General features: G+C 46.4%; 1 protein-coding gene across 5 annotated transcripts in view; it reads right to left on the reverse strand.

The window, feature by feature from the left end:
* The window catches only part of LOC135485975 (nucleolar protein 4-like), a 104,606-nt gene that overhangs the window by 72,276 nt on the left and 5,405 nt on the right, over positions 1 to 26,925 (reverse strand). For all 5 annotated transcript variants that reach the window (XM_064768409.1, XM_064768408.1, XM_064768413.1 and 2 more), the window contains exon 2: positions 767 to 793. In XM_064768409.1, the coding sequence (XP_064624479.1) occupies positions 767 to 793 (27 nt within the window). The remainder of the gene's footprint in view (positions 1 to 766; positions 794 to 26,925) is intronic.

The raw sequence follows: 26,925 nt of genomic DNA on the forward strand, positions 1-26,925 counted from the left end.
GCACAGAAGAAGTATCACCACCCAAACCCTGGCTAACTTTTGATGCTATTGAAACTGTAGATGGCTGTGCGTTATGTTGCTGGAACGAGGACGGCAACTAAGACCGATTATCAGCTGCCAATAAAAGCCGCCCAGAATCGGATCAAACGGCTGCGTTCTGTCAATGCTCTTTTGGCCAATACGTGCAGCAGTAAGAGTGAACAAAGTGTATCACTAATACGGTTTACAGGGCATCATACACTGCATTCAGTTCATTTTTTTCTCTTTGTTTTCTCACTTCTTAATTTGATATTTCAAAGCTCATCTCTGGCAAAATCATTTTTCATTTCTAGCGAAGTTTAATTATGATCCAGCATGATTTCACGGTACGCGTCTTTCCTTTCAAGAGATTCTGCCTGCCATGCACATGTAGGGTAATTGACTTGATTTATCGAGCTCTTCATGCCTGTAGTAATATCCGACCTGGTATCCTCGCCATCGGGGGACGCCCACATCCGGGACACTGCTACCGTTATCTCGCAATGGCGGGATCTCGCGGAAATGGATTTGGGGCAAACCAGTTCAAGGAAGGAGTGGGGCATCGGTGCCGTGCTTGTCACAGCAAATGCAGGATGGGAACAGTAGTATTTAAACGACGACGAGCTCAACCCGCCTGGAGGAGGAATACTCCCTGGAGAAAAATCACCCCCAAGTGCAGAGCGAACGCTGAAGAAGAAGAAGAAAACGACGACGACGACGACGAAGGAGAGAAAAATCTTGAACTTACCACTCGTATTAGTTTCCCTTTCATTATCTGCAAGAAGAAATCATAAGATGTGCTTACATTTTCGCTATATATGTTCGGACAACAAGAACACTTCCTACCAATGGTTGGCGCTTCTCTCCACCAGCCATGCAGTGATCCCTATATCAGAAACAAACTCTGCCTTGAGGGGCCGAAGGTTCTGTAGCAGTCTATCTCACTCTTGTCGGCTAACACAAGGTGTCAGCCGTTCAATTATCCGAGTGATACATTTCAATTTGTGAGATCGCACCTTTCCTCGTCTGCTGGGACGAGATGTGCCGGTGAGCCAGCACTTTAACTGATCAGGATGTACATAGAGGGAAGGGAATAATAAGGGGACATTGGGGTCGTGCGTAGTAGAGTTTGTAAAGTCCTCATTCGATTCGGCTGTCGCCGATCCTAAAGGACTTCAGCTTGAGCCAGAAATCATTGCAATTGCTGGATATGCAGGTTCTTCCTCAACTACCATTACATACCGCATGCTTCCCTTTGCATGTTACAGAACTGAGTGCATTTCTGATGGAAATTAGCGGAGAAACGACCACAATCAGTCAAGCATCTCTCCCCAGCACCAGTTTGCCTCTTTGCCAGTTACAACACATCACAACTCGACATCATATCCAGCATCAGCACTTGATCAATGCGAGCTTAACATCGCATCAACAGCAAGCTTCAATATTGATTTCAGGAGGAAAGCCGATGATCAGAGCCTCAGGCCCTGACGCCCGATTACACGATACAGAACCTGCGCACCGACCAGGCGAGCTCCAAGCTAGAACGCTAACTGTCCCAGGGATCAGACAAACTCAGTCAGCATTCATAGAGCTATTGGTGAAGCCAGGGTTTGAAACAAATGACATTTCTGTACAGGATTCATATTATCTTGCACTTGCCGCCAAATAATGGATCCATGGTTTATTCATTCTGTGACAGTCGACTCAATTAAGAGGGAAATGTGTGAACAAGGCGTAAATTGGTTGGGGCAGGGACATGCTGATGGCACAGCATCCTTGATTGGGATGAGTTGATAGGTCTTGGTTTGGGGCGAAGTGCCCGCGCCACAGAATGTGATTTGGATCGACGATATTTTCATGTCTATCACTTATTGACTACAGGTCGGCTGTACCTGCTGGTCACGTTGTAGAATACGACAATCGGATTGGTTCCTCCAAACTAGCTGACCGATCAGATTTGTTGTACGTCAAAATGGATTTTGTCCTGCCAGAACTAGTTAGGAGTGGAATATGGTAATCGACCATCATAGCCCAGAAACATTGGCTCCGATGATCTGTGGGTCCTGTCCCGCCGGGCAGAGCAACATGGCTAACATGACGGCTATTGACCATCTGTAACGAAATCTGAAATGACCGGAATGCCCCTGAAATGGGTCCGCCAGACACTTTCTATTGCACTATGATAAGTTTGTTCCTTGCTGTAGTCGTGCAGGACTGTTGCTTTCGGCTTGTGTGAAAGCTGTCTTGCTTCAAATGCACCGGTAGGATGGTTTCCACCAAGCTAGAATGAAGCTGACTTCACGTCTTTGCCCTGCAGGATAAAAGGCCTCGACCACTCGTGACTAACCCATGATATGCCTTTGTATGTACCTGTTCTTTCTCCAGTGAAATCTAAACATATCATTAGCTTGGTAGACAAAGACCCGTGTTTGATGACGATGACGCTTGCTTTGCCTCTAGTAGCCCGGGGCGGAGTTCTAGCAGGGATAAAAATACAATGTCCTCTCCTCTCCGATATTCGACCCGGGTCTCTTTACCGACAATGAACATTGTCAGGTTATATTGATTTGACGAATTATTGATAATCTAACAAGCGGTACATATAGCATGTCGTCTGCTATCGCGTGGTCTACAACAGATCAACAACCTGGCCAGGCCTCAGGTGCTCTATTAACTCTTTATGCTCCGAGCACCACTAATGAAATCAAAGATGAACAACAAAACATTTCAGGAGACCGAGAGAGGCTCGAACTGATACTGAAACGTAGACTGGCGCCTTTCGACCAAAATCCTTTGACTCTAAGGTTGCCATTGCAACAATACTGAAAAAGTTGCAAGAAACCGCTTCGCCCTGACCAACCTCCTATAGAAATAATTCCTCTATCAAACAGCCGATATATTACTTATAGAGATTCAGTATCAATCCATTAGCAACCTGGGCCGCTTCTTCGCTCAGTGAATGCCAAGACGCGTAAGAAAGCTAAGCCAATACCAAGAAAGCCAGCACCCACCACGTACAAATAAAGCCCGCATCACCTACAACAATAGCTGCGTCCCAATGCTTTATCTACGCCAGCCTCGCGATGGGTTGGGCGTGGCTTGTTGGCAACCGCCCGAGGCCTAGACTGCAAGCGTATTGTTGTAGCAAACGCGCTGTGAATAGAGATCGGGTGCTAATAATGAATTAAGCACGTTTGATAAAATCTCATGTGTAATAGATAAGGTAGAGGTTTACGTCGATATACACAAGGCATGACGCGCCCACACCGCAGTCCGTAGCCGCCTACCACGGAATGACAAAGTAGACCAGATGAATCTACGCAATATCTATAACGCAAGTCAATCAAACTGCCCCAAATCAAAACCAGTAAAATGAAACCTTTATACGTTTTCTGCGATAACCCCAACATAGTCACCACTCCGAAACAGGAATTGACTTCCTGTTGTATATGAATTCTTAAAACAGAAACGCTACATTCTTTACCTTCCTCAGTAATAACCAATCACAACACGTTATAACATAACGTAGTTTGGAGGAGATCTGAAAAAGGACCCGATCCTTGAAAATGGTACATCATACGACTAAAGATGACATGAGATAGTGTTTATTTTCCTTACCCACAGCTGGACACCCACCCCGACCAGACCCCCTTCCAACCCTTGCTATGTCAGCAGTATCGAAATATCGATCAAGATAGCGGTTCATACCGACAACGAAAGCTGCGTACCAGCCGGGCTACCTGTCCCAACGTCTCATTAGCGACACATTGACAATTAAGACGTGATAATGATGGTGCATGGAGACGGGACGGCAAAACACAGCAGGTTGTGCTGTCTATTTCCAATTACGGGGCGGTCATCTAGTCACTCATTCAAGCTCTCTTTTATATTGCATGATAGCAAGAAATAATAAGAAAGACTTTCTTAATGGTTAATAGGTAGTGTCTCAATTGCCTTTCACGGGACAGCAGTGATACACACAATAGGTCTTGCTGTACCGTGTCCAATGTGTACAGTGTCGGGTGCTGGTGGAATCATACATTTATATGTATATTACGGAACTTGAATATAGAGCCCGTCTTTCACTCTGGTAGTGTCTTATTCGCTTTCACCCGAGAGAAGATTGTCCCGGTAGACGGAGCCTTCTTTGTATGACTCAGATGAAACTCGGCGACAACTTGATGTGTCCCCGTGGATGTCGCCGAACAACCCAGGCCACTAGTGGAGGGAGGGCAACCGGAGCCGAGACGGAGACAAGACTCGGGTGCAGGATAAATTAGTAATGAGGTGTCTTTTCGCCCGGCATGCGTCCCTCCTGATTAGTTAGCAGACTGCGATGGAAGCGGGTCAGATGCAGGTCGGTACTCCTCATCTGATTCGAAACGCCCTGATTCCAGGTAGGAGGAATCGAGCAGGTTTATAACGTTGCCATGGTTACCGAACGGTCGAGCAATTTGCCGTCGAACTCCCGATAAAAGTGTTCTGTGGGTTGTTTGTCGTCGCGTTTCGCGTTGACACTTTGTCGGGATGGATGCTCGTGCGTACTTGCTGACTTGATTATGGCGGCCAATCTTAGAAGAACTAGAGGAATTGACCATGTAAAGTAGGAAGGCAAACTCCTGGCGACTTATTAAATCTGTGCCCCTGATATCTAGCAATCCTGTATTGATCCAAAGAAAAACCTTGATACTACCGATGGCACTTTCTCCATGTGTAGTCCGATCCTAAGATAAATGTGACATGCCTTGTCCCAGTCCCAGCGACCGTACCAAACTCCTGGGTTCTTATAACCAATGGCTTAGACGCCAAGAAGCTTCTGACATCATCTACTGGTAATCTGATTCGTGGTACACAACACTGAAAGCAATCTACCAAAATCTTCCTGTACGATTACCATTTTTCAGATATCTTCCTGATTGTGATTAAAATTCGAGAAAAAGCTACACGCATCTTTCTTAGCAATCATCTCCCTTTTTTGCCATTGTCTCCATCCATCTCTTTGACGATATGAGCACGGGACTGGCCGAGAAGCCATTAGCTAAGGAGGCCCACCTACATGGCCGCTCAATGACCTAATGGAGAGATGAAAGCACACTCCTTTGTCCTCAGTTATCCGCCTGTGATAAGCCTTGACTCAGCTAGCCATCGCTGGTGCTATACCCGGAGGAGGGCTTCAGCCGGCAATGGCATTATCGGGACCGGCCTAGCAGTGGATGGGAAGCCCAGAAAGTGCTTTCCGGTGTATAAGATTGCCTGAGCCAATATTTACCCCAGGAAAGCTGATGTGTAGCAATATTCATTTCTGAGAGCAATATACAGTATGGGATCAAGTAGTAGTCTTGAAATGGCCAATCATTAGTTTCCTTGCCGCGCTTTTAAAGGTGACACAAGAAGATAATAAAAGTGATCTATAACCGAGAATCTCCATCATAGACCCATCTATGTGGTTCCATACATAGATGGATGATGGAGAATCTCTACCACAATCATATGACAATCATCATAGATCCATCCATAGGCCCATCAATGATCCATGGATGACTACATTCGCCTGTGTGCAGCACAACATCTTATTCCGTATAGACTAGCTGCTACATTCATCCATCCCACCACCGTCTGTCCCCAGCAAGAGACATCGTCTTCTCTTTGAAGACTGCGTGGGCCGTAAGGCTTCTGCATGTCGTCATGTTTCTTATCGAGGACGGGACTGCACTGGACTGCAATGACTAAGGATTCGTTTCCTGGGGCCCTACTATTCCTTTCAACGGCATCTTACTTTCACCAGTGAATTCATAATACACCGCTTGCAAGGGTTCAGCAAAGTGGAGAAAATCGATGATTGGAATGATCATCGAGTCTCATTTCGTGATTATAATATGCTTGCTTCGAAACAGTGCCTGATCGATTGATGTTGGACGGGATGAACTGATAGTTGAATATAGACATCAGCAGCAATCAGTATCATCATGACAGTGTCCCATCCTCTTATCAATTTTCTACACAACATTTGCATGTTATGCCTACAGATATCGGACCCTGGAATGCCTGGACCGTCTGTAGGAGTCCACTATCTGCACGGCAGGCCTACAGATATCGGACCCTGGAATGCCTGGACTGTCTGTAGGAGTCCACTCTCTGCAGGGCGGGCCTACAGATATCGGACCCTGGAATACCTGGACTGTCTGTAGGAGTCCACTCTCTGCAGAGCGGGCCTACAGATATCGGACCCTGGAATGCCTGGACTGTCTGTAGGAGTCCACTATCTGCACGGCATGCCTACAGATATCGGACCCTGGAATGCCTGGACTGTCTGTAGGAGTCCACTCTCTGCAGGGCGGGCCTACAGATATCGGACCCTGGAATGCCTGGACTGTCTGTAGGAGTCCACTCTCTGCAGAGCGGGCCTACAGATATCAGACCCTGGAATGCCTGGACTGTCTGTAGGAGTCCACTATCTGCAGGGCGGGCCTACAGATATCGGACCCTGGAATGCCTGGACTGTCTGTAGGAGTCCACTCTCTGCAGGGCGGGCCTACAGATATCGGACCCTGGAATGCCTGGACTGTCTGTAGGAGTCCACTCTCTGCAGGGCGGGCCTACAGATATCGGACCCTGGAATGCCTGGACTGTCTGTCGGAGTCCACTCTCTGCAGGGCGGGCCTACAGATATCGGATCCTGGAATGCCTGGACTGTCTGTAGGAGTCCACTCTCTGCAGGGCGTGTCACAGCGAATATTCAAAAATGTTCAATAGAATTTGTGACCTTGATATACCCCAGGATGTTTGTTTCAACACTGTGACAAATGTGCCTGGTAATCTTCTCGTTTAATTGCTGTCCTGATCACAACAGCAACAAAAGGAACCTGATGATAGTTTCGAAACAAGTCAATGACCTGGCTGTAAATCAGTGACGACAGCCCATTCAAATATGTAAACTAGACCCCAATTCAATTAGTAAATCCCATTTTGAAAAGGCGGCATGCAGCAGCCTCGCTGATGGTGAAATGAAAGTTGTCGGAAGTTGTTAATGGAAGAGTCTTTCCGGCATTATGATGTTTCATGTTCAGCATCCTCTATAGAACCAATCCAACCGATGTTGACATAATTGAGTAGCGTATTGTACATGTTGATGTACAGCAATTTTCAAGGATAGCAGAGAACCTTAATATGAAATTAAAGTGATATTCGATTTCTCTTTCTTCGCCCGAGAAAGTACAGTTTCATACAGCGAGCCAACTAGAAACCAAGTTTGACTGGTTTAGGTTTCTCTATTGCTCTAGCTGAGCCTAGTCAGTCTTACATGACTCGCACTGCGTTGCCTACATGGCGAACTGTAAGATGTAATTAACTAAAATGTGTTCAATAATCAATGTAACATGAGGTATTCTACCATCTCGTCAGTCAGTCGTCATGGCAGTGGCTATGGACTTGGGACCTTCAAGCCAAACATCTCAACCCTCAAGGTAAGGCCTACATCGCGAAGCTTGCGGGCTGCGCTGGGATTAACCTAAGGAAGGAGGAGTGGCCCAGCATTCACCTAGCTGCATTCTCGTCCGTTTCCCTCCCGTTTCGTTCCCCACCGCGGACTCCCCCTGCATGAGCGGCCCACTGGACACAGCCAGCTTGCACGCGAACACAAAGATTATCTCTCGTTACATTGCTTCATCTTCAACCTCCCGAGTGAGGTGGTATAGGCTGTCACGAAATGGATAATGCAAGTCTTTCTTGGAATTCACAAAAAACAGTTTAAGAATATTTTACCTACAAGTTTTGCAGATAACATTTGTAAAGCGTAAGATGATACTGTTGTTCTGAGGTTGTCAACGCAGGGACAACATGAGAAGATGACGATGAGCAGATGGCGGATCAAAAACTAAGACGTTTGCCTTTCGACACAAAAAAGATCCCACACATTTGAATATGTAAGAATACATTTGGTTTATTCATTTCGGTACAAAATATTTGCCGCGAAAGCAGAGTTTCTAATATTCATAGTCAAAAGCAATCCTAGCAACATGAAAAACCATGCTGTAATCTTCTTGATCCAAACGTGAGAGAAATAGAGTGAAATGGTTGTAAAGAAGAGTTCGCAGTGGGACAGCATGATTAGATGTGACCACATTCTCTTGAAGATGCTCGGCGCCGTCAGCTGCGTGTTCTGTTCAAAGCTCGGCCAGCTCTTGATAGGAAATAACCCGAGAAAAATAGTGTTGGACATGCGAGCGTTTGATGGGCTTCAACAAGCTTTACACTGGGAAGCTGTTGACGAGAGGTAGTTTCCATGGAAGCAGTGGTTTGCTTTGGGTATGTTGGTATTGGCAAAATAACGAATGGTAGCAGAGTCATAGGCCTACTCATGAGAACTTGAGTTTGCGTTAGCGTTGTCTCGCTTGCTATGTCTCGGAAGTTATGTGTTACCATTATGCATTACGACAATGGTCACCAGAATCCAGGTAATCTGCAATTTAGTTCAATCGCCTGAAAGCCATCTATTTTTGGGAATGACGAAAGAGTCGAACTGCAGCTCAGAGTGACTCAGATTCGATCTATTCCACGCGGAACATTGGTCTTACTTTGAGCTCCATCGCACCTACTTTAGAACATGGAACCCTTTCTTCTGACGGAAATATGGATAGGCGCAGGTTTCTTCCATCAAGGAGGCTGGTCCCACTCGAATCATTGCCCTCTGGCGCGTGTCGAGTGACGCGACCCGTTGCTAGAGCAACTGAGGGTGATGTTGGATGAGAGCGGAAACAAGGGCTGGAGATAGTCAGGTGGGAGGATGACGCCGGTAAAGACTGCCGTGGCCGCTTCTATCAGAGCGCAGATCTCTCGATACAAGGACGGGAGACAGGTGGTAGGATTCGTGACGATAGAAGAGATAGGTTGGAAAACAACCTCATTATGAATAGAATATTTCTATCAAAATTACAGTTCGCATTACAAGATTACGGAGCAAACAAACGCAAAAAAACGTTCACCATCAAAGCCCAGCACTATAAAAGGTTCTACAGGAGGCTATCTCGCAAAGAGGTACCAAGTCTAGGCGTCATGTGCTAAGACTACTGCGTGCAAAGGCCAAGCCACAGAACAGCCCCCTTCTTATTAGGCGGTCTGGACCTGCCACCTGAGTTTAGCAGCCTCCCTCGGTGCGGTCTCCGATCAATGTTCCATTCAGCCAGCTGCCGTAACTCGAGTATTAGATGGGTCGGCTCGGGTTTCCCAAGCTGGTAAGAATGCACTTAGATTGAAAGAAGTTATTGCATTGTGGTTGCTGAGTACATAAGAGGTTGTTCGTGCTGGAATCTTGCAGGGTGATGCTCAAGGGATGCTCAGACGGATCGAGGGATGACTTACATTTTGCTATGAGTGAATCGGTGAATTGAAACATAAAGACTTGAAATGCACACGCTGCTAGCACACGAACTGGGAACGGCCTGTAACAAGCTCCGAGCAGCAGGGTTGAAACAACCTCCTTGCACATGAACTTGGAACGGCCTGTAACAAGCTCCGAGCAGCAGGGTTGAAACAACCTCCTTGCACATGAACTTGGAACGGCCTGTAACAAGCTCCGAGCAGCAGGGTTGAAACAGCCTCCTTGCACATGAACTGGGAACGGCCTGTAACAAGCTCCGAGCAGCAGGGTTGAAACAGCCTCCTGCACATGAACTGGGAACGGCCTGTAACATGCTCCAAGCAGCAGGGTTTCTTGTCAGACTCTCCTGGAACGGCAAGTAAATTAGCCGTGATTCTGTTGCATTACTTCACCGAGCAGAGTATCGAGCTTTCTCTTGATATCGGAGCGATGGCGCGCTGCAAAAAGCCCGATGGTTTTTCAATCCCAGGTAGGATATCCAGTCACCAATCGGAAATAGGATTGTCCTGCTACAATTGGCGTTGGTTCGTCACGACAAGCCGGCTCTCGCTCTCCTACAAAGCGCTAGGCAAGGCATCACGTAGCGCCCATGTAACTCTAAGACTTAATAACGCGACGTGACGGCTTCTTTTAAGATTAGCGTTAACGGTTGTTTGAGGGAATGCAATGGTTAGATTACCAGGCTTGTTGTATCGTCTGGGGATATGACGAAGTCTTTAAATGAACAGCAGAATGGAGATTTTTAAAACCGTAAATATACAATGCAGGTGATCCGGGAGATGTTGGATTCCTCCATCTAACAGAAGCATTACTGAAACAGATATTTTTCTAATAGTGAGAGGCTTTCGCTGGTTTCAGAGCAGGTGTAACCGGAATACACTATGATATCTCCCTTGAGGACAGTCCTTGTTCGATGGATTGAAGACAGTGGCTATGAAAGTCAATGGCCTAAGATCACCTTTTACTCCCCGGACTTATTCTCATGAAGACGAGGATGATTAAGTCAGTCGACCTGTCATTAAATATAGAAAGTGAACTTGAACCATCAAACCACGATGATATTCGGTGACCCAGGGATTCCGACCCGCCATGACTCAGTTCGCCTCAAATGAACATTCATTACTGTAAACTATTGCGGGCAATTACTGCCCAATTTGCGCGACACAAAACGTGTGGTTGTCTAAGGTATACTGACACGCGAGCCAAGGACGGCGTCTGAGCTAGCTAGTTATGTGATGGGATTCAGCGGACGCTCGGTTTCTTGTGTGATGGATAAATGGACCAAGAGGGGAAGACCGGGCAAGATAAATGTTATGCTTCTTATCCCAACAGCTCGAACACCGCCGAATCTGCGAGCTAGCTTCGTCAACTTATTGTTGTTCTGTACTTATTAAGATGGGCAATACAAACTCCAGGATGACGTTTTTGAGAAGGCATAATTTCTATGTCACCCCATACATCCTAAGTATTCCCTGTGTGTGCACTCAGCCCTTGGCCCAAAATACCAGGTAGCATTGTTTTCTGATTGGAAAATATAACTGTTGTGGTTGTGGTTGACATCCACATCAATACATCTCAGCTTTAAAGGTTGGCGAGAGGGGGTGCAAGTTTGTGTTGTGTTCGATTCAAAGTGCCATGCATGCAGAAGCTCAGCAGGATGGTCACCTCGGACAACGAACAGGAACATGATTACGTTTGCCTGGCCTGTCGAGTAGGTGAGTCCTGGATGAGTGAAGCCAATAGGATATGAATCACCTTCTCGGGAGAGAGTGCTTCAAATTGGACGGAAGTCCTCACTGAGAGTTGATGGCCCACAAAGAGAGACCGAGGAAGATTATAGAAACCCAGGTGTTATATACAACCGATGGAGTCGAAGAGAGAGCTTTGTCGACACGACTGGATTCGACTTGCAACCCTGCATGTCACGCCGTGGAATCAGTGTTGGGAGCTACCGGGGATGTTGCGGTCAGTCAACTGATTGTATTCAGTAGTTATTTTCAATTTCAACCGTTGGAAGATCTCTGTGATATGAGATTACGACTCTGCTTCTTTGAACATCAATCATGCAAGCTGTCATACTCATAGAAATCATGATCGTTTCATGATGCCAAAGTTCACAATTTGGTAGGTCTATAGAGTGGAAATCTTGCTCATCGTAAAAAACTTATAAAAGTGCTATTTTATTTTATTCATTTGCCAGTTCAAAGCCTTCAGGTCGCAGCTCGTAAAAACCCTGTTCAGATGTGAACTGGCTGTGAGACACTTGAACACTGTGCGGCGTGTCCCAGACCATCATCTCGCCCTGCTGAATATCGCCACTGGTGATAATCTGATACGAGCAAAAACGGCCGGGTTTACAGCTCGCTAGCTTCAGGACAGCACATAGGCAAGCAATCAGAGGAAATGCTCGGGTTGTGCCCAATGAGGATTAGCAAGAAAGACGGCCATGACCTCAGGACATCCGAGTATTGTACTCGCCACGTGCCAGGCTGACCAATCAGTGAACACCAGCTCCAGCGGCTGGTGACTTTTCCTCATCTGTGTCTACTCTCATTGTGACTTGCTCCGGCCGCTCCGGGCCAAATTGAAAAGCCGCACAAATTCCCAAGAATCAATTTGATATCAACTTAATCAAGCTGGATTAAATCATTGTCGGGCGTGCTGCTTGCATGCGGGAATACACCACCAGACAGGGAAAGAAGTTTTGGTTGTGGAACCTTTCGGGCCGTTCGTTGTGATTGTGTTCCGGGACGCGGGGACCAGCGGGATTTGACAGGCGCACGCTTCGTGAGTTTCTCTCATTACTGTGCGCTGTATATCGACTTTTGGGCCAGTCGAAGGCCGTATTGGGTCAGACAAATGCAGTATACGCTGTGTATGATCTATCAGGTTATCATTGGTGTCACACCGTAGAGTAAAAGGAAATAGACCGAGTTTTCCGTCATCAGTTTCTTACCAAGTGAGCCAAACAGTTGAAAACCTTTTTAACACAATGGTTTGCCAACAGTAGTCGTAAGTATCACAAACAAGGTTGCAAGTATGTGGGTAGGACAGCAAGTTGATGACGTCAACAATTCAGGAACAAGCGCCCTACATGTTCTTTCCCTAATTATGTTCCAAGAACGGCAGAGAATAAGTGAGGATGTTGCCGGTGGCCCTCGCCACCTCTCTGCGCTCCGTGCCCTTTCCCGCTGACCCCTTCACTACCTCATTTCCGACTTACAATACTCCGCCATCCGAGCCAGCCAAGCTGGGAGATTATTACTTATTCTCGAGTTTTCGCTCAGAATCCGAGCTACAATAGACATATTACACGCTATTTCTGTCCCATTAAGATCCAAGGGAGAGAGGGACGGCAGACACGAGGCGAGCGCGTGCCGCAGTCTTGACGGGCATAGTCCGCCATAACGAACCGTCCCGTAGTCAATTATTCCCATCCTAAATCATTTGCCATCCCTAACAAGGTACGCATTGGGTCAATCTTGCCATATCTCTGCCGTGATTTATTGGGACGGCAACATCTCTCAGCAATATCTATGTTTCTTCGATAGTCGCAACCCGCAGTCTGCTCGGTAATGATATACTATATCTGGCTTAGCCCCGTCTAATCTGATAGAGGTCGTATGGGATGGCAGCCCAAATTAGACTGCAGGGACTAACCTGAGTAACGAATAGCAAAAGTGATATCTTCTTTTACAAAAAAGCTTTCAAAAGAACACCAATCCGTCGACTAAACAATTGAGAAGTACCGCTGTTGTAGGAAACAGATTTGTTCGCCTATGGGGCCCATTTAGATATTCGGAGGAGGTGACACTGAGACCACATGTAGATATTGTTTCATTCCATGTGCTGGTCGAGGAAACGAACCCCGGAGACGTTTGCCGTCCGAGCAAGCTGTAGCTGTTTTTATCTTAATGAGTTGACACGATCACTAGACACCACCTGTCCCATTTCCTCCCATTGATTGGATTAGGTAGGTGTTTCATGACAGAGACACCGTGGCCTTCGAGGTGCGGCCAGGCTTTCAAGGGCAGGACGCATCATTGGAGATGACGCGGACTCGTACATCTACGAGACTCTTGCTCTCATATGTCGTTTATATAAAGCTAGTTTTTTGTCCAATTAGGTAGATAATAGCTTTCAGCGATTTGAGATTTGAATCGTCATGGCCATATCAAGTTGGTATCATGTTGGCAAATGATATACGACCATCGAGGAAACATCCCAAATAGGCTGATATAGCTGAAGCCGCCCGTTACAACAAGATCGTTGAGATATCGGGCCGAGAGAAAGCTTTGCTATACATTTTTGACTATGTGGCAATTTGTTTACGAGTTAACTTTGGCCCTTGATGACCGAGCAAAGAATCAGATCAGTCCGAAATCTAGTCTGTCGAAATGAATATAAAAACGCCAACAATACGGATAATCAGGTGTATTGTCCGTTTCCAACGATTCATATCGGCTTCATCAGGATTTTTTCTCTCACGAGTGACACCTAAACCATCCCGAGACGACCATTATCAATTCAACATCTGCTAATGAATTTGGTGCGTCAGATGATAGCTGATGGCGGCACTGATATCGGTCTCCCGTCCCAGAGCCAGGCATCGATCGCCAGCCGCAGTCCCGCAGTCTCATCGCCCGCCTAATCAAACCAATAGATCTGTCACCAAGGATCAATGTTTAATCGTTAACACCAGATTAATCACCTGACATGTCAATGCCTGTCCGTTTTAAGAAATATAAACGTTGCGGATTAGATGCGCCACTCAATTGTGATTTTACACTCGTTATTGCTGAGTGATCATTCGTGAAACATCGTGGCCACTGTTTGAATTATCACCATCTTCGGTCGTATGTTTGTCTGATTTATTTCTTATCGACTGGGCTAGTGAGGGAATTGGATACTACCAAGGCAATTGGGAGTCAGTGTTTCGCTATTCAAGATCGTTTAGAAAGAGCGTTGGTTGTGTTGATCACATGGCATTGGCTCAAAGGGGTCCAGGGTTAAGGTTACAGCTAAAGGAATTGATAGTCGACATTCAGACCTGCTTGTAGCCGAAAATATGTTCCTTGTTCATTTTTCTGAGCTTTCATTCCGATCAGCACCTTGACGTTACAGCCAACAGCAAGAACATCAACTAAAAGCTCCTAAAAACCTCACCTGGCAATGTCACATTTGATGATTTACAGTCTCTCCCCAGAAGCAATCGGGGTTTATTTTCGATTCGGTCTTATTACATTAGGTTGAAACGTTTGCAGCCTTCAGCACTTTACTACACCCGCAGCATGCCCAATGATGGCGATCACGATTATTGCTGATCAATGATGATTTCTCCAATCGTGGTCGAAACATTTTCGACCAAACCCGCGAACGACACGATTCATGGAGGTTCCTGTTGGGACAAACGTGGTCAACGACCATGTACGGGGTAGAGAATGGGCTAAAGCATTTCTCACCGCAAATCTCGTTTGTGACACTGAATTACCGGCTACATTGTACCTTTGACGTTATCAGCTGGCTGGTTCACAAATGAAAGTCCATCTTCCATGCCAACAAAGCCATTCAATTCGAATGCAAGACGATGGATAAGGATACCGTCCACTCACTAAGAAGACGGAAGCTGTCACCGCCGCCAACAGCACCGTGATCCTCATATGAAACATCCGCATTTAGCTGGATATAAGAATATTGCTATCCGCACATATTGAATAAAAATACCCATTTCAACCATTGGTTTTGAAATTGAAGTGACAGATAGAAGCATTAAGACTTAAGCATCAGTCGCGTGCCATGGCTGTATCAAATTTGAACTTTAATTTCTCCGCAGCCCCAAGAGAGTGCCGCCCTATATTGGTATTCACGGTGCACGCATTGGATTTGTCTCCATTATTGCCCACCAACGGAAAATAATATCGGATCGAACCAGATTTACCAGGCGGACGAAATCCTGAAGTAAATTTTAATGGTGTCTCGCGATCGGTTGAGGTGGCATGCAAGGTACTTATGGGATGTCTCGATGTCTCGGGGGACTCTGCCCTGGGCTAGGTGCTGGGTTTCAGAAGTTTCACTGGCACCGGTATTAAAACTCAGGCCTTGGGGACACCTCCTCGGTCGAGGGGCAGTGCTACATCGGTGAGGTGCTGGAGAGCAGAACAAAGGGAAGAACATGCTGGAAAAGCAGAGAAAAACACCTCGGTCTCGGTTTCGAGCCCCTTTCAGTTCTTGCCAAAAAATGGCACATGGCTATATTGTCGAGAAAGGGCATGAGTAAAATCAATTCAATATATCAGATGGAACATCATAATAAAGAAATGAAGTACTTTTTTGGGTCCAGTTTCTTTAAAAGCCTTCCCTCTTGACCTGTCTGATCTCAGTTTGTCACCGGTATCACCTGTCACCCAGCCACTATGAATATTACTACATCAGCAACTTTTTGCCGCTGCCATAATATCATCGCCACCTAATCCAATTACTTTCATTGTAATGTCGGATCACTTTTTGACCGGAAGTTCTTCAACGGTGTCTGCGTTCGTGTGATCGGAGAAAACAAAACAACCGACGCTATCATGGTGGCTCTTTCGGTGGATAGGTCACTTGTTTTAATGTACTTACTCAGTTTCGGACTAACCTTTGTGAGTATACCGTATATTTAATGATAAATAATATCAATTGTAAGTTAATAGGCTTCCCCGGGGTTCTATTCCATCCGTATTTGTAGTAACTGCCGACAGACGTTTTCCCGTTGAGTTTCTAGTTTCTCAGTACACTTAAGTTCATTCATTTAGCAAATGGTCCATTTCATGTAACTCGTCAACAAGATCACAAATATGAGGTTATACCTCCCAATTTGTCGTCCTTTGTTATAACAAGCCATCAAAACCTGCAAGACTCGCTGCTGGACTTGGCCATATCCATGTTATTTCCCTCTACTCAAATACTGGAACGCATCTTCTCAAAGCATGACCATCCACTTTGAGTAAAAGCGATGAACACGGGCTGATGAAACAGGACCCGTCACAAAGGCACACAGGCTTGAACTGACAATCAACGGAGACATCCGGCGAGCTATCATTTCAAAGCTATCATCGGTGGTCATGACTCATTGTTATCCCATCCTCTACCTCCGTCACTCTGACCCAGCGTTCCCTGAGCGTCCCCTTTCACTTGCCTGCCTCGGTCACGTTCTGCAGCCCGGCTTGTTCTCTATTGAAAGCGCGCCAGGTAAGAGGATTTAGGAAATCTGCAGCCGGAGTCGATGAAAGCGGATCCGCGGTGGGATTAGAGAGTACAGACATGTCAGGCATAGGTCCGGTGAAACTTTGCTTAATCCATGAGGAGACAGTCATTGTAGACGTGGGTCCGGTGAAACTTACCTTAGCCCATGAGGGGAGAGTCATGCAGCCATGGGACCGTTGAAACTAGGCTCAGCCCATGAGGAGAGAGATCGTGTCAGGTATTAGTTCGGGTTCAGCAACTCTTTCTGACTTGTGTGAATAGCTATGAAACCGATGGAATGTTCAAAACGAACGTTCAAATGTGACGTATCGTTTGATTAATGCTAGTGTTGGCTCTGGTTGGAACCCTTTGAGAGAAGGGGTAGTGATGAAGTACGGTATCTGGCGAAACGGCAGACCATTTAGGAGCCACTGAAGCTAGAGCTGGATATGTTTAGTTACATTCTGTATCGTGCCAGAATAAAGAATGTGAGAGCCTTCGAAGGTTTTTGGCACGGACTTTTGTCAAGGTTGAGGGTTTATTTCAGTTTGCCTTCTGTTGTTCTATGCAACGCAACTCGGCCAACATCCTATCAACTGCAAGAGGAGCCGGCTGACTGAGCAGGACGACTGTCCAGAGCTGGGGTATCAAGTAGCAGAGCCGGATCGATAGGACCCTGGGCTACAGGGTCGATGGAACCTGAGGCATATAACCCAACCAGGCAGTAGCTACCCTAGTGTATCATCCGTCTCTCAGCGATTATAGAGTTTCAAATAGCACCACACCCGTTGATACCATTCGATTGCAGCCCAGTTAGGGCGGCCTCCGATATCACTAGTTCAATGTATCGATCAAGGCCCGGAGCACCTATCATGTAAATTAGCACTCCTCTGTGTCACGTTCTCTCTCTGACTTAACATTGATCCGATCACGGATGGCTTTATTATCTCGCTCGGGATGCTCGGGCTGCAACGCCCTGTTTACAGCGTGTCCCAAAAGAATTGCGATATCACATCAACATCACCTTGACGGGTGATGCGGGCATCGTTTGATATCGAAGATATGTACATGTACATACAACAAATTTTACAACAGAACACGAACACCTCCAAATTAACCCTCTGGACATTCACTGTAGACTAACGATATACCTATATCAAATATTAATGGAATAACTTAATCCAGTTTTGAAAATTTGATTAGATGCTGATGGTGTCTTCCATTAGTGTCGAAACTGTATTGTGATGGTGCGAGGCGTTGTGTTCGCACGGAAGAGATGACGCACCATCTCGCCTCCGGACAGAGGAGAAGGGTAGGTGGCCATATTGGCGATGACAACTTGAAAGACAATGGGACCTGACAAGCACAAGGTACGCAGATTATTCTCAGCGAATAGATTTTGAGAAATACACGATTCTGAGACATTTTCTAAGAAATTCCAATATGTTGACACATACAGATGGCTAAGCCTGGGCCAAGGAAGCCATGTTTCGTTGATGTAACAGCCGACCTCGGTCACATCTTTCGCTTGGACGACCAATTCTGTCCTGCAATAGTAAGGCTTGATTCGTTAGGTATTGAACCTGGCTAGGAATCCTTATTTGAATGATCTGCCCGCTGCCGGCCCGCCCATAACCTATACCCACAATTGAATTACCTATTCATTGATTCGTTTAGGGCGAAACTCGAGCTATCGGCCAGCTTCGCTTTTCAAACTGATACGGGTTCTGTGTTAGGAGCCAATGTAACTTTACCGCAATTTCCCGTAGATTCGTATGTTGTCCGTGCACTGTTTGCCTACCCAACCTGACTTGAAGCACAGGACGCAGGTTCAACTGTTGGTTCCAACTTGCGCTGACTACATGTTGCCGTGTTCTATACAATACCAATGCAGAACCTCGCTGGCAACTTTGTTTTGACACAACTCTACTCAGTGCTTGGTCGTCAACCGAAATCATTGCTTGAGTAACACTTGAGCCTGCATCCATGTGGAAGATTGGCTAATGATGGGGCGCATGTTCTTTGTGAATCAGTTATTCAGCGTTGATGACGGACATGGCTTGCTGCACCTTTAGTCAGACCCGAGGTGTCAGAGTTACATGAGCGAGAAAGAGGAAACATATCGTAATAGGGCAGGTATCCGCTGGGACGGGGAGGGAAGGAGTGCTGGGTTTTGTTCGATATCGTCCGGGCTGAGGTAAAAGAGTTGGACTGTTCAACAGGAATCTTCGAAAGTAGCATTTAGTTGGACTTCCGGTCTTATCGCCAAATCAGAAGACCCCAATGACATTAAGGAAGTTATACGTCAGAAGTTTGCTTCCAAAACGATGACGGAACAGTCAAGTATCATGAACACAGACCCCAAGTGGTAGTCGCATTGGCCTATTCAATGTGACGATCATCTAGGCTTATATCTGTCGAGACCATAAGATGGGTAACCCTTATGTTAGAACAGCTATGAGACCAGACACCACTGAATCCTCACATTAATCAATATACAATCGCATCAAAAGATTTTCAACTCTTCGACTCAAATACCTGAAACTGGCTTCATTTCAACCTAACGAATGACCTATTGGCAGCTACTGTTGTGTTAGTTGAGGTGAATATCACGAAATAGTGCATTTCACTCCAACTTGATCGACCCGAGTGCATGAATACATCATATATCCCATTGTTTATATCAAAGGTGGACTCTCTCACCAAGTTCCAGCCAGACATGCCCGCTCACACTCACACCGGTCATAAAACGTATTAAGCGGCGGTGCGGGCCAGCACAAGCATCCGAAATAGGAGTCTGGTGAAGCGAATTATGTTCTCGTCGCATCATCAATATTTACCGCTAGGATTATCAGATGCAGCCAGCATGCAGATTGGTAAGGAAGCGCAGTGAAATCCGGCATTAATCAACAAAGATTCTCCATTGTCCCATAGCGCCATGCTGTTTGGGCCAATCAAGTAAAGTAACGTCAAATAGACGGGATACTCTGATGAATATAGTTTCACTTAACATCAACACATAGTCATGGTATTGCTGGTTTGTGATCAACCATATCTGTTTGCTCGTCGGGCCTTTACCCCCAGGCCCCCGTACGTAGCAGCCCACCAAATATTTTAAGGAGACCATACGCATAGCGGAAGTTGAAGAAAATGAGAGTGCTAGGCTGAAAATGACCACGATCACCAGTATTTGTATTCCCTGCAAAGTTGCCCCGTTGATGGCATCAATGCATTTTATTCCTTACCAGCACCAGGGTGTGGCTGGTACAAAATCTCTTCTCTAAGGAATTACATGTTTTCCATTGACTCCCACTCGTTCTAGAACAGGGAGGTTCCAATGTAAGAGCGCTTCAACACGGAACTTGAATCGATTGACATGATGGGCTCACAGAAGACCGATCACAACTGGCAGACTCATTCGCTACTTGTACTTCATCGGAAACAAGTTACTGTCGGGTGAACAATGTCAATACGGTGTTCCTCATTTCCATGATAGTGCCTGGCTTTGATGAGGGCAGCCAGGTTGCCCCGTGGCAGTCTACAGGATTGCTAGAGTGATTCATCCCGTCCCAAGAGGTGAACCAATGACTGAATTGTGTGCGAGATCAAACTGGTTCAGGTAAACTGTATGTCAGCATTACTGATTGTCTTACTTGCGAAGGAAGCAACTCATTTTCCACGAATCAAGAACTTGGCTAATATAGGGCCCAGTTGCTCAAAACAAGTTGGTCATTTTGACTTGGCGTCAAGTTTGCTGAGCTGAACTGAAGGGTACGACATCATTAAAGTCAATGCCCAATGATCTTGTTTTGAACAACAGGGCTCTGGACAATACGTTTCATCGAGCTCTTCTGTTAGCCAGGCAGCGTACTGTCGATCGGAACAAAGAAATTGAAAACTGTTAAGATATCTTTCCCGGAACTGTAATGGTTTACGCCGGAGGGAATTGTACATCCTGTATCCACTACGAACTGCTTGGAAACCAAACATTAATGGCTGAAGGCCTCTCCATGTAGACCCATGCAACGGCCAGAAGCGATGGAAACTAAGAGGCTTAGTCAATAGAAACTAAGCTAGTAGGACGGCATCTCGAGCCGGCCAAGCACATTTCTGATTCCACTGGACCCACAAAGGGAAACCGCCGGGAATCGCACGGTTCGCATGGCCTTGGATTACATGTACATGTAATTTCAATGTTAGCTATTGACTCGGCATTGAAACTGACCTGAAAGTTGTGGACCACGGCGGAACCGGCAGCAATGGAATCCGCGAATGGACTTCCCAAGGAGATACGCCTTAAAGATACACTTGCCAACAATGGGTTGTGCACATTACTTCAGCGTAAAATCGCCAATGGTTACAGTAAACGAGTGTAAGAAAAGCGGCGGAGAATGTTTTATGACGGATCGGCGTAACATTTTTGTCAAACAGCATTTCAAATAGAATAGAATGACATGTCATCGAACGAGTTCTCGAGCAATTGTAATAACTCCCATATGAACAATGATAACAGCATATTGAGATTAATCATAGCGATGATTATGACAGCGCCATCATCATCCAGGGAGGCTCCTTTCAGTTCATATTTCAATATTGTAACCCCGCGTTCGGTGATGGTACAATGACGCCGATATTATCATTCGTGTGAGCGGGGACCGGGACATTAAAGGAGTATGCTAGGAGCCGGAGGTACCGCAGTTATCTCAGACGCAGTTCATCATCCTCTGACTGGGAGTAGACAGGGCTACGGGGCAAGCTCACCCATTACTTAATGAATTGACATCTTGAACGGAATGCCAAGCTCTGCCTTGCCTAATTCCAAGCATGGCACGCAACTTGCTAGCTTAACATTTTCTTTCGACGCATCTAATTTAGAGATTTTAAGCAGACGGGTTCCCTGTACTAACCTGCTTACATCGTACACGCGATGTAACTCATCCAATTCTGAGTGAAACAAGGATTCGGGGGAAATGCTTCAAGAGAAGAGAAAAGGAATCAATGGACGGATCCATGTTCCTGCTATGTTCGCCATGTCCCATGCCTTCCCGGCAGACAGCCCCAGCACCAGTCACGCAAGCTTGTCTCATTTTCCGCCTCTATAGTTAGATGACGAGTAAACAGCTTGTCCCGCTCTCATCTAGCCAAGCTACATCAAACACGGGACAATCAAGTTGCCGCTGTAGGGCAGCGAGAACTCGGCTAGGGAATTAGAGTCGTTTACCGTGATAATACACCAATGGAACGGGTCGATCATGCCAATATCTCAGTGCAAGATACTCATGAATTATGGAGACCCAAGCTCCTACCTGGAACCTATAGGATTTAGCCCCAGGTGAGGGAGCACGGTGCATCATGGCGGCAAAGGACAGAGAATTTCCCGGGAGAATTTCATGCTGAAGATACTAGGATGTATCCTCGGAGACTTCGAGAATGATACGAGACACAAAGGGATGCCATATAAACAGGTTCAGGACTTGCCTGCTCATGGTGACAACAACAAACAATCTGCCCATTGCTCAATATGGAATGCCGATGCAAGGACTAGAACACACTCTGACCATTGCATGAGACCCTGTCAACCAGGGAATCGAGGACAACTGGATAAAGGATGGTCACACCCGTTTGCTTACACTTATCAGGAATGAGATATATCTGAAGTTTCATTGTCAACAGCAGGCTTGATCTGCTTTGAAGGGCGTCCTATGAGATCTAATGGACGGACGGACCCTGAATATATTCCTCCCTTACCGGCGCGCAGCACCACACCGGTTGGGAGAGCCGATAACATCCCTCTGTCATACCCAGAGAACCCTTGATGCTCGCCCGGCAATATTGGTTCCCTATAGTTAACTGCTGAGTAAGGGCGTGTAATTTGACGGCAGAATCCGTCTTTGCCGGGCAAATTGCAGCCTAGTCCTGATCGAGAACGCCACCAGACAAAGAGGTGTCGCATGTGATATTAGCTTTCGATAGGAAGGTGGTCGTTAGTCACAGTGCAAGGAATGTCTGAGTGAACGCAGCGTCCCGCGGGCGGTGTCGCCTCCCGCAAAGCATCCCGCGTATTTTGATTAACTTCCTCTCTCAGCAGACGATATTTCAATGGAATTATTCCTTCGATGATGGGACATCTTTATTTCATTTGGCACGAGATACGGGAACAAGCAGATTTTCATATCCTTTTCGTACATCATTTTAACAGAATGTCATCTACGAGGGAATAGCCGTATTTCAATTCAAATCCGGAACGAAGCTGCATCATTTGCAATAAAAAGAACACACTTGGCACTGAGATCAATGATACCCATCATTACCATTCTGATGGGTTTACTACAGGGCAGTGAAACCATTGACCCAGGCCCCATCACTCTCTCAGTGCTACTTCAATTTCGATTTGGGACGCGCTGCACCTTGGTGGCAACGCCCAGGAAACATTAGCTCGAGCGGAAGACAGACCAGGTATGAGACAGCGATCGATTAGGTCTGATTCCCTCAAGGCAAGACAACCACTTACACGATCACGACCCAGCCGGCTTACGCAGGATGCTCGGCGAGTAGAAATCTCTTCGTGATGTGGATGCTGTCTTAATCTTTTCGCCACCAACTAGAGTAACTATTGCTGAATCCGCAAAACTCGTGGCTTTCAGAATTGTTGTTAACTTTACGAGAGATGCGGCTTCTGTGTTTAACAATGCACTAACGATACAAGTGTGTTCCAATTTCATGAAGTCACTTTTTAACAGTTGGAAATTAGTCAACTCTATTCCAGATTTAAGCTCAACTAAGCATCACATTGTCTGACAAACATGTATTCAGCGCTCAGGGTTGGCATTCACACTCTGCCATTTCTACCAACTCAGTACGGGTGGAAAGAACAACAGACATGAAACAAGTGCTGACCTATACAAAAGTCAAACCTGCCTGGACAGGCGAGGTTCACTTTGCATGTGGCTGAATCCCCAGTGACAATTCCTTTGTCGCTAAGCCAACATAAGGGTTACTGCCCCAAACTGACTCTCAAAGGCGGACCATGGATATTGCTCTTGCCATTGCGTGTGTCTTTGACGAGTCAATGTAGGATATTCCAGTCGGTATCGCGGCTGTCAAACAGACAAGAGCTACCGGTCAATATTGGATGGATCACCGAATGGCAACCGCCATATGAGTTGATCCTGTGTAGTGCCCCGCAGCTTCAGTCTCGGCCCATCATGGCAACGGGTTGATGGCAGTATCCCACCGAGATAGATTTCCCACCATCCCGGCCCGTTCCTACACCATCTCATCCCGTAAACAACTCGATTATTTATCGTCTTAGTTGGTCAATGCAGGCAAGAAATTGGATTTGACAATGATTTAGCGTCTGACTATTCGAGAAGAGTAGAAAAGTCGGTTTGCCTCGAAAACCACCCGCCTAATGTATTGGTAATAGTTGATTCAATTCCCCCGTGAGTACGCCAACGAGCGGTGCAAGAAGAATAACTGGGACTTGTGGAAGTGGAGAATGAACGGGCAGGAACTCCCGGTATCCATCCATTATCCTGGTAGAATGAAGCTTAGAGGCAGCGCTGGCAGGACGAACGATAAATCAAACTTTATTCCACACCTAGCGTAAGGCGGGAGGGCATCAGTGTAAATGGGATTACTCTAGTAATTGTACACTTCTCCAGGGTTAAGTGACCGGGTATTACAGACTTCGGTTGATGGGGAGCATCATTATGGAGAGAGGATATTATTCGTTGCCCCAAAGGTGGACCGAGTCACCATACTGCATACTGTCCGCCAGGCTGAGGCACTTACCCTCAACGTGTTGTTACCTCTTGAACAATCTATAAAACTGACTCTGGTCGGTGGTCGACAATAATTTGAGGGGTTTCTTTTCAAGGCATTGTTCACCAGCAAAGATAATACGACTTTCAGGGGTCGTACTCATGGTACCAGACAGCATTCCCATATTCCCTCCAGCATTCTGCAATAGAAAGTAGCAGAAGAAATTGCAATTCCTGCTACATCTCTTCTCGAAAAAGGCTCATTAATTCAGAGTGTGGCATCTTCTCCACTATTAATGCATGTCCGTTAACCAGTGGCACGATAATTCGCCACCAGGCCCATGGGATGGGACTGGCACTGACCAGTAAGCTAGCCCGCTCTGAAACCACACCTAAAAAATGGCAAGCTAAAAAAGGTCGGTGACGAAATAACACTTCTCAGAATACTAATCCAGAGATAGTGAGTTTGAGAATCTCTGCCCGGCCTCCTGGCCCGGGACTGCACGTTGGCGTCATGAATTATTCAACGGTGGCGTTCTTAGCCCGAGATAACTGTGGTATGAAAGCAAAGAGAGAGGCGATCTACGCCACAATCTGACCCGGGCTATCTTACGCCATCTTGGCCGGGGTTTCAGCACCGCGGGCGGGAACCATCTTCAAACAAACACTGTCTGACGGCATTGAGGGACGCTTTTCATCTCCGCAGCTCAGTCAATAATGAAACCCGGACGGTTAGCTGCCGAGCTGCATCTCCGAGATCAAAGCATATGTTCCAACGCGGCGTTTTCTGATAATTCCGCCCGAACACGGGGAGAGTGATCTGGAGATAGTTGGCTGTCTTTGTAGCTACGGCTGGCGGTGACCCGCGCCCAAGATTGTGAATGCGCCTGTCTCAGCCTTTATTGCCGGGCTTGCGCCAGAGCTAGCAGAGTGAATGGCTGTGACTTTTAATTAATACGGGTCCTAATCAGGGATATCCTCTCGGATATTTTCAATAATGCTCATATTATGCGCCGTTCTAAGCATAAATGTTGATTAATAGGATGTCTAAGCTCCAGCTTGGCAGCACATCACACGCATCCAGGACGACCAATACCGGATTTAGAAGACCGGGATGACAAATATATGTAATTTTTAAAGAATTTTCTGAAAGTATTTTATGTCTTTCTGGCCATAGAACGAAGACCCATGCTTGTCATGTTCTAGGCGCATGACAATGACACTCTGAGCTGTCTGTTTGAATCGGCCGGAAGATGGTGCATCAGAAGGTTTAGGAAGCCGCAAATATATATCCACCTCTATTGAGTCTAATGGTGTTGTCGCCGTACCACGACAATACTTACAGTGTATTACCTTCTTCAGCTCTTGCAAAAATCCTGTCCATTTCCTGATTAGTATCCGCCCTGGTCTTGTGGTTGAGTGGACCACACCCATCAGGTCCGTCTCGACCGTAAATGACCACACCTCCCAAGGGAGCTATCTACCTTTCGTCAGAAAAACACGCGAAACCAGCAAGAAGCCAGAGGCGGCTCTTCGCTGCTGCGTGCGCGACCCAGTATCTGTCATACCGCCTGACAGTCACGGGACAGGTACGGCATGGAATTCATTACTGGAAATCTTTTGATATCTTAGATTTGCGATTATAATTGAGATGATTAAATCCTGATTCTTACTTAAGGTTGTATCACCATGGAAACCGACTTTCTAAAGGACGCCGTCGTTATTGGTGATCAGGGTTCTTTGCCATGGCAGGGTGGTCCAGCACGTAAGGCCGGTGCGTGCCAGGTAGCCTTCAGACGCCAGGATTATATTCCTTGGTAATTGTCGAGGAAGTCTTATAGACAAATCACGGGGCAATCGATGGAGTGTCTGTGGTGTATTATTAACGTCCCAGCATCATGGACGTGAGCTCATTGTCCCGGCATCTTAGGCACGCAACTTGTTCACATACATTACTAATACAAGATTAGGAACCTTTTGTCTATATTGGTTAGAAAACGGAAATCCATTCATTAGCAGGTTGATCAACAAAATCAAAAGCGATGTAAGACGGTTTGCATTCTAATCGAAGATACAGGACGGACGATCGCCGCTTCGAGTGGGCTCAATGTATCATGGACAAGCCAAGAACAATAAGAGCTGAGAATGAAAAAGGTCAAATGTCTTAGTTTGGACCTAGTCCTTTCTTTTCAGTTAACCCTAGGGACAGCAGAAACTGCGGGCTGGATTCATTTGAGCAATTCGCATTGACCACCTAACATACCAAGTCAATATCGGTATCGGGATTTGCCAATCGGGTCGTATCGATTATCTGGAACATTCTGCCCCGCAATGGAGACGAGCTGCATAGCATGAAAATTGCTCCATCCAGCCTCCAGCTGAGCATTACTTGGCCAATTACAGCCTGCAAAGAGGTTCCCATGACTCACAATGGCCATGTCTTACAAGCCCGCTAATGGTCCCCGTTCACCTTCTTTCTCTCTGCTACCGTTATACCCCGCACGCGACGCCGGCCCTGACTGGATGGGAACTATCAGAAGACTGGCT

The sequence above is a fragment of the Lineus longissimus genome, chromosome 4, assembly GCF_910592395.1.
Source record: "Lineus longissimus chromosome 4, tnLinLong1.2, whole genome shotgun sequence".
NCBI lineage: Eukaryota > Metazoa > Nemertea > Pilidiophora > Heteronemertea > Lineidae > Lineus > Lineus longissimus.